The 13,021-nt window shown below is 33.9% G+C and overlaps 2 protein-coding genes across 3 annotated transcripts; one reads left to right on the top strand and one right to left on the bottom strand.

Annotated features, from left to right (window-relative positions):
- The first annotated feature begins 245 nt into the window (after nt 1–245).
- LOC130635802 (dnaJ homolog subfamily C member 21-like) lies at nt 246–4,606 on the top strand. Of its 2 annotated transcripts, none has more exons than XM_057445276.1 (2): nt 246–1,178; nt 2,280–4,606. In XM_057445276.1, the coding sequence occupies exon 2, from the start codon at nt 2,302–2,304 to the stop codon at nt 4,474–4,476; it is 2,175 nt and encodes a 724-aa protein (XP_057301259.1). In that variant the 5' UTR covers nt 246–1,178; nt 2,280–2,301; the 3' UTR covers nt 4,477–4,606. The 2 variants fall into 2 exon arrangements, with proteins under 2 accessions (XP_057301259.1, XP_057301260.1); XM_057445277.1 differs by having other exon boundaries at nt 469–493.
- Nucleotides 4,607–7,956: 3,350 nt separating this feature from the next.
- Nucleotides 7,957–9,639, bottom strand: LOC130636846 (2',5'-phosphodiesterase 12-like). Its single transcript, XM_057446696.1, has one exon. The coding sequence runs from the start codon at nt 9,637–9,639 to the stop codon at nt 7,957–7,959; it is 1,683 nt and encodes a 560-aa protein (XP_057302679.1).
- Between the last annotated feature and the right edge of the window lie 3,382 nt (nt 9,640–13,021).

Below are 13,021 nucleotides of genomic sequence, written 5' to 3'. Positions count from 1 at the left end.
TTTGTCAAGGCAATGTCTAATGCAAACTAATGCATGGGGTTAGGATGCAAGGGTTATTTTTAATTCTTTATGTCCAGCAATGTGGAATTATTAAAATGAAAACAAAAAAGCTGCTCAACACTTAACACACAAGGTAAATACATGTTTTAAGTAAGAAATTGACTATTCTACACTATAAATAAATATTTCGGGATCAGCTAAAATTTGTTCTTGTTGCATTGCTTTTCGTTAAAAACATGTTATGCTTTTGTCAATTTCTTTCTTTCTAACTTTACTTATATAACTGCATTGATTTAAGCTTATACTAATGGCTATAAACTATTTATTACATGAAAATGGACACTTTATGTGTTGTCCCTTCTTTGATTTACTGGTATCTCAATAAGCTCCTTTACGCTTTAAGACAGCGTTGATTTGCTTCCTATATTTCAGGTATAAATAGAAGATTAAAGTTCTTATTTTTGATGGTTTTTTCATTTTATTTTGTTTTCAAGTAAGTAAACTTTAAAGTTTTAAGATGGTTTGGCATTTACGTCAGCTGTTGGTACTGAGACGAGAGGTTAAAAGGTTGTTTTTTTATGGCCATTGTGGGAAAGTTCATTTGGAGATTTTTAATTGCATAATTAAAAGTATGTTATGTTAATACATTAAGCTGACTAATTATTGTGACACAAAAGACAAAGTAATAGTCTACTCATTCTACAGCTGAAAGGGTTTACCAACGCAACACACTGTAAAAATTTCATTGAAAAAACTGTGTAGTCTTTTTATATTGTTTTATTCATATTTTTTTGCAAATTTTTAATATGTTTGTCTCTACGTATGTTTAGCATGTCATTTTTGAGTTGTGTATTTTGGATGTCCGCCACTGTCAAGATTTTTTGTACACTATTTGTGAAATGTTGGAATTATGGTGTTATTTTTTTCTGATAATTGTGTAATAAAGTCAATATTGATCAAAAGTATTTTGACGTTTTTGAATAAAGTGTTGTTAGAATAGATTTGCCAAAATCCAAAGATTTACTGATTAAAAGAATTGTAGAGGGAGTTTAAAATCAGAAGTTTATATTTACGGCGGTTTGGTTTAAGTTTATTTTTACGTAACTACTTTTAAAGATTTGAAGAGAAAAATGCGGGAAACTGGAAAGTGATAATGACTAATGCTAAAGAGATTTAAAGTGGGTAAAATCAATTTTATATGATTATCTTTTGTGCTTCAAAAAATTGAACGAAAAAGTACTTTATCAAACATTTTAAGTAAAAAGTAAATTTATCAAACATTTCAAGGCGCAAGCTGGTTAGAACACGATTTTTTTGCCACTTTTATCCCCCCAGGAAATTCTTTCCTAATAATTGACTGATTTTTCCCCCGGCCCCTAGGTTGCTTCGGCCCTGTTTTTATTGTTTACCCGGGAATTTTCTTTAGCTATGACCATTAAACTTGCCTTTTTTATCTATGAAATCTTCTTATGTTTCCTCAGCTCTATAGGTTAGGTGGGATTAGTGAGTGTTATTTTTCTTAAAATATATCTCTGCGGGTCTAACATATATTTACGAAAAATAAGGAAAAACGTAGCTGGTTTATGTAGCAGTCGGTTGCGTATATTGTGATATTAGTAGTTTTTAAATCCAGCGTTTGTATACAGAAAGTTTGTAAAGTATTCGGAGAATCTGAAAGTTTGACTCATGAAAATTTAAAGATAAACTTAAAATAACGTGGAAGTGTAAAAATGTTTTTTCTCGCTATTAAAAAAAATAGGAAACCTAAAGCATCCCTGGTCAGACACAAAAACCTTGTTCATTTTAATGCTGTGATTTCAAAAATACGGTATTTAACGGGTTATTAAAAAAATAAACACAATTTCCGCCAAACGACAAAACAAGAAGTTCAAGTGATTTTAACTTTTTTTGCGAAACGACCTCTAGTAGAACAATAGTTGATTGTTGGGAAAATTGGAAATTTTGATTTCCACTCTGCTGTGGGGAAAGGATAGTGGAAGCGAAATGTTCTGAGAAATAACCAGTTTTAATTTTTTAAACTGTTTTTTTCTATACTTTTTAGTACGGTATATACAAGTGAAAGCCAATATAAATGTTATTTTTTAAGAACGTAGTTTTTGTATAATTGTGTATCGAGTACTTGCTTTAATATTTTTTTAAAAACTAAAATCACTTATCCAGAAATATGTTTTTGTTATCGTGTTTTCATTCTGATTGGAAGTTTTTTCTTGAAACGAGAAAATGTTTAATTTGATTTTCTTATTTATTTTCTTTTATAGTCAACATATAAATTAAGCCGCCATGAGGTGCCATTATGAAGTTCTTGGCGTCGAACGAGATGCTGACGATGCAGAAATCAAACGTTCCTATCGAAAACTTGCTTTAACTCACCACCCTGATAAAAATCATGACAACACTGAAGACAGTACTCGCATTTTTCACGAAATTCAGTCTGCCTACGACGTCCTGAGTGATAAACAAGAACGTGCGTGGTATGACAAACATAGGGAGGCAATTTTAAAAGGTGGCGAGGATTATGTCGACGACTCTGTCGATGTTATGCAGTACTTCAATCCTGGTGTATATAGTGGTTTCAATGACGGTCCGAAAGGCTTCTACACAGTATTTCGCGATGTGTTTCGCAATATATCTCAAGAAGACGAGCCCTACTTGGAAGGAGAGAGCGACTATGAGGTACCCGATTTCGGAGATTCGACAAGTTCTTATGACGAGACAGTTAAACTGTTTTATTCTTTCTGGCTGGGTTATTGTACGAAGAAATCTTTCGTATGGAAAGAAAAATACGACCTGCGCCAGGCTCCTAATCGGCCGACACAGCGTCTGATGGAGAAAGAAAATAAAAAGTCACGTGATACAGCAAAGAAAAAACGAAACGAAGAAGTGCGAGCGTTAGTTGCGTACGTTCGAAAACGAGATAAGCGTGTCCAAACATATCGCAAAGAATTAGAAGCGAAACAAGCCGAAAACCAGCGTAAAATGGAAGAGAAGCGAAAGGAAGATATCCGCAATCGAAATAAGGAGTTAGATGGCTACAAAGAGCAGGAGTGGATGGTGTTTGATCATTCGAAGTTGGACGACATCGACTCTCATTTCGACGAGCAGTTCGGAGGCGAGAACAACACGGATGATAGCGAGAACGACATGATCGATCATTTCTATTGTATCGCTTGCGATAAAAATTTCAAATCGGAAAAAGCGCTAGCCAACCACGAGAAATCAAAGAAACACAAAGAAAACGTAGAACTGATCAAAAGCGAACTAGAAATTGATTTGCTGGAAGATTTACATATAGATCAACGTAAAAAGAATACGGAATGTGAAAATGAAACTAGCGAGTGTTTCTCACGTTTAAGTTCTTTGAATTTACCGGAAAATGTGGTTAAACTGAATGTTATTGAAGGGAAAAAAACAAGCGTGGACGAAACTAATAGTGAGTCTATGATTTCTCATACAACGGATTCTTTGGTGTATACGAAGATGAAAGGAACAAGCTCTAGACAAGCTTCCACGAAGATAAAAAACCAAAAAAAGAAAAAGAATAAACAAGGCATGCTAGAAGAAGATATCGAAGAACGGGAATGGAGAGAACGACATTTACATTTAGTGTTATCGTCTCAAGACTCGCTATTTCTCCCGCGAAAAAAGTCGAAAAAGCGAGAAATTAGAGATTCGGCAGAACGCATGCGGCAACAAGATATGCCTGATGAATATGGATTACGGAGTGCCTCGCTTGGCCGAAGCCCACTCACTGATTCGATGGTTATTAATAAAAAACGTGCATCTAAAGCTGATCGAAAAAAAGGTCGGAAATTGTTACTAAACTCAGATGAAGAAGATTCTTCTAGTGAAGAAGAGAGCAGCGAAGATGAAGAAGAAGACACTGTGTTTGCGGACGAAAAATACAAGCAGACGAAGGAGGAGGGTGATGAAATGAACACTAAAAGCACCAATCAAACGGATGGTGTGTCAAACGATCAAAATGATTTTGAAGATGAAAACGTTGTGATGGCTGATGACGAGGGTGAGGTTACACTAGCGCATTTGGATAGATCACTTATATCGGATTCCATAAGGTATAACAAAGACAAAATAGAACACCACGGTAAGCAAATTATCATTCATAAAAAGTTAGAAAGAAGGAAAACTTTAGAAGAAGAAAGCAGAAATAGTCCTTCGGAAGAGTGTATTAATGACCATGCGAAGGAGAGTCATTCCGATACAACGAAGCTCTTAAACGGAGAGCAGCAATCGAATAAAAATGGAGGCGAAAAGAAACAGTCAGCGTCAACTAGCCAGAAACAAAATGGCGAATTGTTTAAGTGTGGAGTTTGCGAGAAAATATTTCCAACTCGAAATAAACTTTTTGGGCATATTAAAAGCGAGGGCCACGCTTTGTTAAAGGATGTCCCGAAAAAAAATAAGTCTGCTAAAAAAGGTAAAAATAAGAATAAATAACACACTGCAAGAATGTTTAGGTAGCTGGATACACAAAACAATGACATTCTGAATACACCTGTCGGTTTTATTACAATTTTTGCGTTAAAATTTGTATTTATGTTGTTCAACACATAGCTATTATTTTCAACTTCAGTGTTTTTCATTTAATTCTATACAACATGCTAAACAAGAGACTTTCATATTCACTACACGTTTATGCACTTTTATTCTCTCACCCTATTTTAGTGTCTTTTTGGTTGTTTTCCAAAAACATACAGATCGTCATGAAAAACTTTTTAAAAACTACAATCAAGAAAACAAATTATATCTTGTTAAAGAAGAAAATATGACGTAAGATTATGACACGGATTAAATTTAACGAATCAGCTTTTGCATGGATTTTATTTGGGAAGGAAGAACCTTGAAATTGAGTCATATTTCGCCAAAATGAATTTTTATTTTATTTTAATTCGCCAACTTTTCTACTCCCCCCCCCCCCCCCACTTTTTTGCTAAGAAAAAGTTTTTTTTTTAGGTTTTAATTATTGTATTGCTTTGCTACAAATTTATTTGTACGATTCTGTTAACACTTTTCATCTGCATAAAATGTACTTTATGATTTTAAATGGTTGCATTTTTTTAAAAAACAAGCTACCTAAAACAGAAATTAAGTATAAGTTTTGCATGAATAAAGATTTTTTTTTTGATTAGTATCCGATAAAAAATTTCGAAAATTAGGGCACATTTTTCTCGCACCGTCGGCCCAAACCATGGGGCCTCCTTAGATAATACATATATTTGCCTCCCCCCCCACTTTCAACTTTGATTTGCCGTCCCTGTAAATACACAATTTCTTCCTGAAAGTATCAACTTTTCATAAGGCAGATACCTTTAATTAGCGGGCTGATTTTTTTACACCAATGATGTAAGCAAGCAGTCCCACCATTTACATGTAAAATGTTCCCGTATGCTAAAAAAGTGTTTGGTTTTATTTATTGAAAATTTAAGGTCACCCTCGTCCCCAGGGCTTTTGACTTCTTGATATGAAAGATGATGTCGTCTTCTCTCATATCAAAAAGACAAAAAACCCTGGTGACGAGGTTGAGTTAAGGTGTGGCTACCTTGTGTATACCATACAACGTGACGACCCCGAAATTTCCTGAAATTGTACGATTGAGCATTCGTTTATCTCGCAACAAGTCTAATAAAAAGCCTCTCTAGTAGTATTAACACAAGAAAATGCTTGATTTTATTAGTAACTCTTCATACCGTCCTAATATTTTGGCAAAATCTCCCAAAATATGAAATGATCTCGTATAACACTGAATAGGATTTAAACTTTTTTTACCGTTTTTTCTTAAAATTTTACCCCTAAACTTCCGAAGTTCTAAAATAATGAAGTTCTGTGGTCACCCTGTTATCAGGGGCAAACTTGAGTTTCCGACCCAAAATTAGTTACTTTTTCCCGGGTTTTTCACGTGTTGCATAGATACGAAAGAAGGAAGATCTGTTTCTTATAATATATTTTAAAGCAACCTCGATTGAGGTTGATTTTAAAGATGTGTAAATGATACTTCTCTTACACACTCGATTTCTTAAATAGGTTAAAAAGCAACTCCGTTCTCAGGGCCTTTCTACGCCTATGATGTTTTGACAGGACGGGAGGTTTGGAAAGAAGACCCTAATTGTAATTAGTAAACTCGTTTTAAGAGTATTTTTTGCCTCGGAATACCCTAAGGGAATAAATTTTCGCGGGAAATAATTTTAGCAACTTTCGCCAAATTTGCGAAAATTTATTAACGCTAAATTTTTTTTCACCAAGAACGGCTTTATTTTATGCCTTCTACATAATATTGCTGTTTTCACTGAAGCGAGAGTTTGCCGTAGAAAACGATGCCGTTGTTCTTAAATGACATTTTTTTAATTGTAGAAAAAAGAAAAAATTTCTCGTGAAAATTAATTCCCCTAGGCTCATGGACCAAGAGACTCGCCAGGGGAGAGGATGCGCAACCCTGCTTTTAAAACAAAATAAAGCTCTAAGTTTTAAATTAGGTACTTTTTCTGAGAATATCTTCGCGACATTTGGTTCTTTTGTAAATTCAAAAAGCTACGACATAAGCATTTCGAATGACAGTTTTAAGTATTAATTTTACGAGGGGAAATATGGCGATTTTAAAAATATTATTTCTCCACAAACTGTTAAAAAATAAATAAAACATAAAACGCAAGAAATTCTTCAACAAATTGAAGAAGTATCTTGTGTCCTTGAGGTATATCGTACGCGAAAGAAATTTTGGTGAAGAAAATTTAGCGGAAGTGGCCAACCTCGTCCCTAGGACTATTTGCTTCCCAACGGCGCTACGCTTTCTTATAGTTCTAGCGACGGTAAAAGCTGCTGGGATCAAGCTTGGGAAGTGGCAAATATTGTCAAACTGACAAACACTAAAAAACCCACTACAATTGCCAAATTTAATCAACGACAATTTTCTTCGCCTAATAATGTATCCATAACGTTCTATTTCAGCAACCAAGTGCAAATAAGTTAAAGATGTTTTCGTTGCTTAGAAAATCACTTAGGCACGGTGTTCTGATGTGGAATTTTAATACCTGCGAAACATGATTGAATTTTGGCGGCTGTATCTCCTGACGAATTACTTTATTCAATTCTTGAAATTTTCGCGAATCGATGCTTTTGGAAAATGTATCTGTTTTGAAAAAGGTTTTTGTACATCAAATGTCTTTTACCTGCCTTTTTATGATTTGCAACAACAAAGGATAATTCGTCAGTCTGAATTTTACTCTATTTTCCTTGTTATTTGTTGGGTGATTTGAGCTTGCGCAAGAATTGATGCGCGCGACATTTGAAACTCGCAAAAAATAACAAGTCTAAGGCATAATCATTGAATAATGCAGATTGTAAAATTAGCACTGCCGTATTGTTCGTTTTGATGCATGCAAGGAAAATAGCGCATTTTCGCTGGAATAAACTTTTGGTATTTCGCAGGAATTAATTTTCGTGAATTTAAAATATTCCAGATTATTGCGGAACAACTTTGTTTTTCCAAATAAGGAGATATAAAAATAAATTTAGTATTTCGAAAATCAGCTTAAGTGGAAATTTTGGCAGGAGGTTATAAGGACAGACTTGATACAGCGGAAGTTGAGTTTAGATCTAACACAGTCTAGATCAGATTGGAAGAGGGTCATTAATATCTTCCGTCCAACCCATGCTAGCATGGAAAACAGACGTTAAGCCGAGAATGATGATGAAATAAAAACAATATACATCTAAGTCATATTTTTAAATTATATCTTCTGTGCTTAAGAAGTGGAGGGAGGCTGACAACCTTTGTTTATATTTTCTTATAAATGGGGTTCTTTAAAAATGTGTACATATACACTTTCCAGAATTCAGTAAAAATTACCCACTAAACCAAATAAATTCCTCAACTCCTACAATTAAGCGCAAAAATACAGGATAAAATATGCTTATTACTGATTACTTCCACATCAGATCCAAAACTAATGCGAGATGATCAGATCCTGACACGACACAAGGTAAACCAACATAAGGATCAATATCACTTGCTTTAGGGAGTGGTATAAATCCTGTACGTTCAATTTTGTCAACACTAAACACATAATCAAGTGTTGTCTTACAATGTGGTACATAACTGGTAAATGGTGGAAAACCACTTTTGTTTTGTAACGGAATTGGACAGGTTAGGTTTGTGGTAAACATGTTGTTGTCTCTAACTAGCAACCCATCTCCTTCATTAATACACCACACAGGATTTGCTGAATCAATCTTCTCACCATTTAAATAACGAAGTAATTCATCTTCTGCTAAACTATTTAAATCGCCACACAGAAGAACTGACACATCTTTTCTTTCTTCCTGTAAAACACTATGAAGATAATTCATCAGAACTGATATCTGAATGAGACGTATACGTTGGGAATGCCTTTTATAATAAAGATGTGTATTCAAAATGACCAAAAGTCTTTCAGTCTCACTTTTCTCTCTTAATAAATGGATTTGACCAACAGCTGTTTTTTTATGAACAGCTTCGAGAAAAGCAGGATGTTCAACAAGTTCTGATAATAACTCTTTATTGCATTCAAAGTATAATGCATCTCTTACAGATATACTCCAATCTTTCTCATGCGTGAACTTCTGCGAGTTAAAAAACAATGCTTCACCTTCAGGCATTTCACCTAGTTTTAAAGTTAAGTATCCATTATAACCATTCATTTCTAAAATAGGTTTTAAGTAAGTTTCATACATACTTGATTGACATTCTTGCAGGCAAATAATATCAGCATGATAACCTATCAACTCTTTTATAATCAACTGCCTGCGATAGCTTGAATTAATCACATATTCTGGACAATAAGGATAAAGTACCTCTTTTGCAAAATCACTCTCAGCAAACACATCAGCAAGAATATTGTAAGAAGCAACTCTAAATTCATTTGGACCTAAAAATGCTTGTGTATATAAATGCCTTTGATCAAAAAGGCAAATACCAGGACCAGCAGATATTGGCTCTGGAGATACAACTTCTTCAGGGCATACATCATCTGCTACACCACCTGGAATACACAGACACTTTATATAATATGATATGTCATTGACTGATGGCAAGTATGTAAAGTCTTCACCAACTAACTTCCAAACATTATCTTTGCTTTTATTATCCCTATGACTTGATAAATACCAGTAAAATTTTGACTCTTTAACGTTACAAAATTCTAGCTGGACATCTGGAAAGACAAAGAACCCAGCCATAATACTAGTTGGTAAAGATAATTGCAACACTGATGGTGGGTTAAGAACTAATTTGTATGATAAATTATTAATTAGCAAAATATTTCCATTCACAAAAGCTTCCTCATTTGTTTTGTTTTCGTCAATCAAATTCTCCTTGTCATCTACAAGTATTACGTTACATTTTTTCACTTGGACGTTTGATAAACTCTCTGAACCCTCTACAATTTTGCTCTTCTTTTTATTCTGTTTTGGTTGAAGTTTTAATGAAATTCGCTGTAAAGTTTTTTTTGTTTCCTCGCGCTTTTTTCGATTAAAATCAAACCTTTTACCACCATGATAAAATAATAATCTCAGGCATTCCTCTTCGGGGATTGTACGTATACTTACAGTGTTTAGTTCGTAATCCATGGTAATTTTGCAAAAAATACCCAGCAAAAACCGACAGAAACTTTTTAGGCAGAGCAGCACGCCATTATGTTGTGACGTAAATTTTGCGCGAGTTGCAAGATCGAAGTTATTTGCTATAGCCTGGTGGAATTATGCAGATATTTCAAAAAAATAAACATCTGATCGAAGGCTGGCTGTTAGAAATGTCTGATTTGCTTTTTGTTATACTGGCGGGAAAGTGAATCCGACAAAAAAGATAAACAAAACAAAGCAGGGCAGCTACAGTATCTTAAAAAGAAGAAGAAAACGAAAACACATATTATCTTATTTTTGGGGTAATCTACCGAGATAAATTGTTAAGGCTCAATTCTTGTTCCCCCCGCTGGTAATGTTTTTTAATTATAGGAATGTTCTTGTGTGTTTTTATCGTATTAGCTAGCTAAGCAGTTCCTGTATATGGAAACAATTTAAACAGAGAAAATTTTGGGTAATTTAAAAACCAGATTTTACATTGTTTTTTTGTAAGACAGAAATCGTTTCCCACTTCGGAAACTGTTTTTGTGTTTGGCTGGGGGTTATATAGCTTTAAGACAGAGGTAAATTTAATAAGAAATCCAGTAGTGAGAAAACGAGGGTGCCGATAAGCCACGGCGTAGAAAGTGAGGGCATTTTTGGGTGAGTTAGGCGTTTTGAAAAAAATCAAGTATTTGCCTGCAAAACCCATAGACCTGAACAATGCCCAAAAAAGAAAAAAAGAACAAGCACTACTAATGATTCAAAAAACTATAAAAATTAAAATAAACTTACAATGTGTTAGCGAAGTTTTTAAAAGAACTGTTTTTGATAGTTTATAATAAGATTTACGTGATAAATTACCAAATAATGATAATAATAATAATAAATAATAATTAATATTTTTAGTGGCATGCCCAGAAAAATTGCTTTGCTTTCAGACAAAAATTGCAATTCTTTCCGCTGGGGGCCACTTATATATACTTATAAATAAACTTTGTTAACTCCTTTATCTTCAAGCGCCTTCTTCCAACTTTCGTTCTCGAATGGTATGTTACAAGGAATTGCATTTCGGGAATGTTTTGGGTGAGTTTTGGATATTGTGGGCAGTATTAGACGACAACTGCGAATTTAATTAAAGAAAAGTCGCCCAAACTCGCCCTTATATATGCGGACGTTTGAGGCTTATCGGCACCCTCTTGTGAGAGAACCCCTACATTACATCACGATTTCATATACTATTTTTATGTTGATTAGTGGATTTATTTATGGCTTAAAAAATTATAATGCAGAAGGCCAAGGTTGCTTGTAAAAGACAAAAAAACTGAAGTCGGTTTCCATATTTGGAAACTAGCTTTTTCCTATATTTTTTCAAAAAAAATGTTTTTAATTGTTTCTCAATGTGGAAACAGTTATCATACTTGTACAATATCCTGAACTGGCTATTTGCTGAAACTTTAGCGTGTAAGAAAATTTGTGAAATGTGTGCAATTCATGAACATAACCATTAGCAAATGATTTCCCCTGATCGTAATGTTACGTGATACCACTGACTTTTATGGTCACAGTCTCACAGAGGAAGATTGCTTAAACGAGAACTACAAGTATCTGAAGTTTAGTAAAACTAAATTAGCAAAACTCACCTAAAACTACACAGTATGTCCAATTTGAGCCCTTAAAATTATCACAGTTTTTTGTGTGTGTGTGTGTGTGTTAACGTCCCATGTGATGTCCTCTGTGCTTGTTCTTTTTTTTTTTACATCGATTGTATTCTTTTTTTGTAGTTTTTATTAAGGTGGTTAGTACCTAGTCTTAAGCTTTATGCTTTGTACTGATCTCCTTTCATTAGTGTTTTACTATCAGTGTTCAAATTAGAAAAGCAAAGTTGGTTCGCAACAATTTCGGCACTCTGTAAGCAAGTAAACCACCTTCTAGATGTGGCTTGGGAACACCGAAGATAAATTACCATTGGCTTGTTCATTAGTAGCTACTTGTTTTTCAACGAGAATTTGTAATTTTTTGTGACCTGCGAGCTTTATTTTTTCCTGCCTTATTTTGTTTTTGTTAAAGACAAGTGGGGGACGTTTAAACTGGTAAACCCCTAACATGAGAACTGAGCGTTTGAACTAGCGACTCTCTCAGTTTTAACTTTCTTGTCTCCGATAGCTGAAATAATGTTGCAAAAATCAAAACACGATCTAAATAAGCATTTCTATCGCCACTTGTCTTTCTTAAGCTTTTAAAATGCAATGTAACGAAGCCTTTCTATTGCCGTTTTTCTTTCCGAAATTTTTAAAACGCATCAAAAAAATAATTTCTGTCCCTGCTTAAAAATATTCGATTTGCAATCTTATCATTTTCTTTGCAAAGTGATTTGCAAAAATGGCATTTGATTCGCAAATTACGAATAGCGAGCTGCCAATTCGAACCCTGACTATTATTTTTTATGGGCATGTCTATATATTTGTACTATTTTTATACTATTTATAAAAATATATTACTTACTTACTATTACTTTTACAAGATTTTGCAAACATAAACTTTTGCAAATCCATGCTCTTACAAAATTTTCCAGAGAAATTATATCACAGTATATAAAAAACTTTTTTTAATGACCCATCATTTGTTTTGTTATTTTCTTTACTAATGCAAAACTATTGTCCTGACCCATGGAATTTGATATTTTTAATAGCATTCATCTCTTAAGTAGCTTCATCTTATGATGAACGGTTACAAAAAACCCCAAGATATGATATGAAAACCCATGATATTTAAGATATTTTCCACAATAATTTTGATTTTTTTGACTGGCCATTCTAAATCCTGGGAAAGTTACTGAGATCACTAGGGATAAAATATTTACATAATTAAACAAATTTTAGTTGGCAATATAATATAGAAAGGAATATTTTAATTTTCTGCATGTATATATTTTGACCATGTCTAGGAAACAAAACTGTGATGTATTTTCCATTGGCCTTTCACTCTGTAAAGCTAAGAGTTAAGGGCCACTCACAAATGGATTTCAGAATGGAAGACGTCAAACCAATGGTGGGTGGACTATTTAAAGGCCTAAACCTTTCTATTTGCCATGAAGTGAGAGAGGCCATTTACCCAGACAACACGTTTGGTGTTTATGTTGTGGGACAATAAGAAATAAAATTTATGAAACTTGATCAAAAGTTTAATGATATGGTGGACCCTTTAAAATTTTTCACATTTTTTTTTACGGATATCAGTTCTATGCTTAGTTTCCAGTAAGTTTTAGAAAATATATTTTATAACAGTGTTATTTTGATGGGATAAAACATGGAAAATGTATTTTTTTATAACATCATCATCATCATTCTCGGCTTAACGTCCGTTTTCCATGCTAGCATGGGTTGGACGG

This window comes from Hydractinia symbiolongicarpus, chromosome 3, assembly GCF_029227915.1.
Source record: "Hydractinia symbiolongicarpus strain clone_291-10 chromosome 3, HSymV2.1, whole genome shotgun sequence".
Lineage (NCBI taxonomy): Eukaryota > Metazoa > Cnidaria > Hydrozoa > Anthoathecata > Hydractiniidae > Hydractinia > Hydractinia symbiolongicarpus.
Note: the sequence above shows the minus strand (reverse complement) of the source record. Positions and strands in the feature narration are given on the sequence as shown.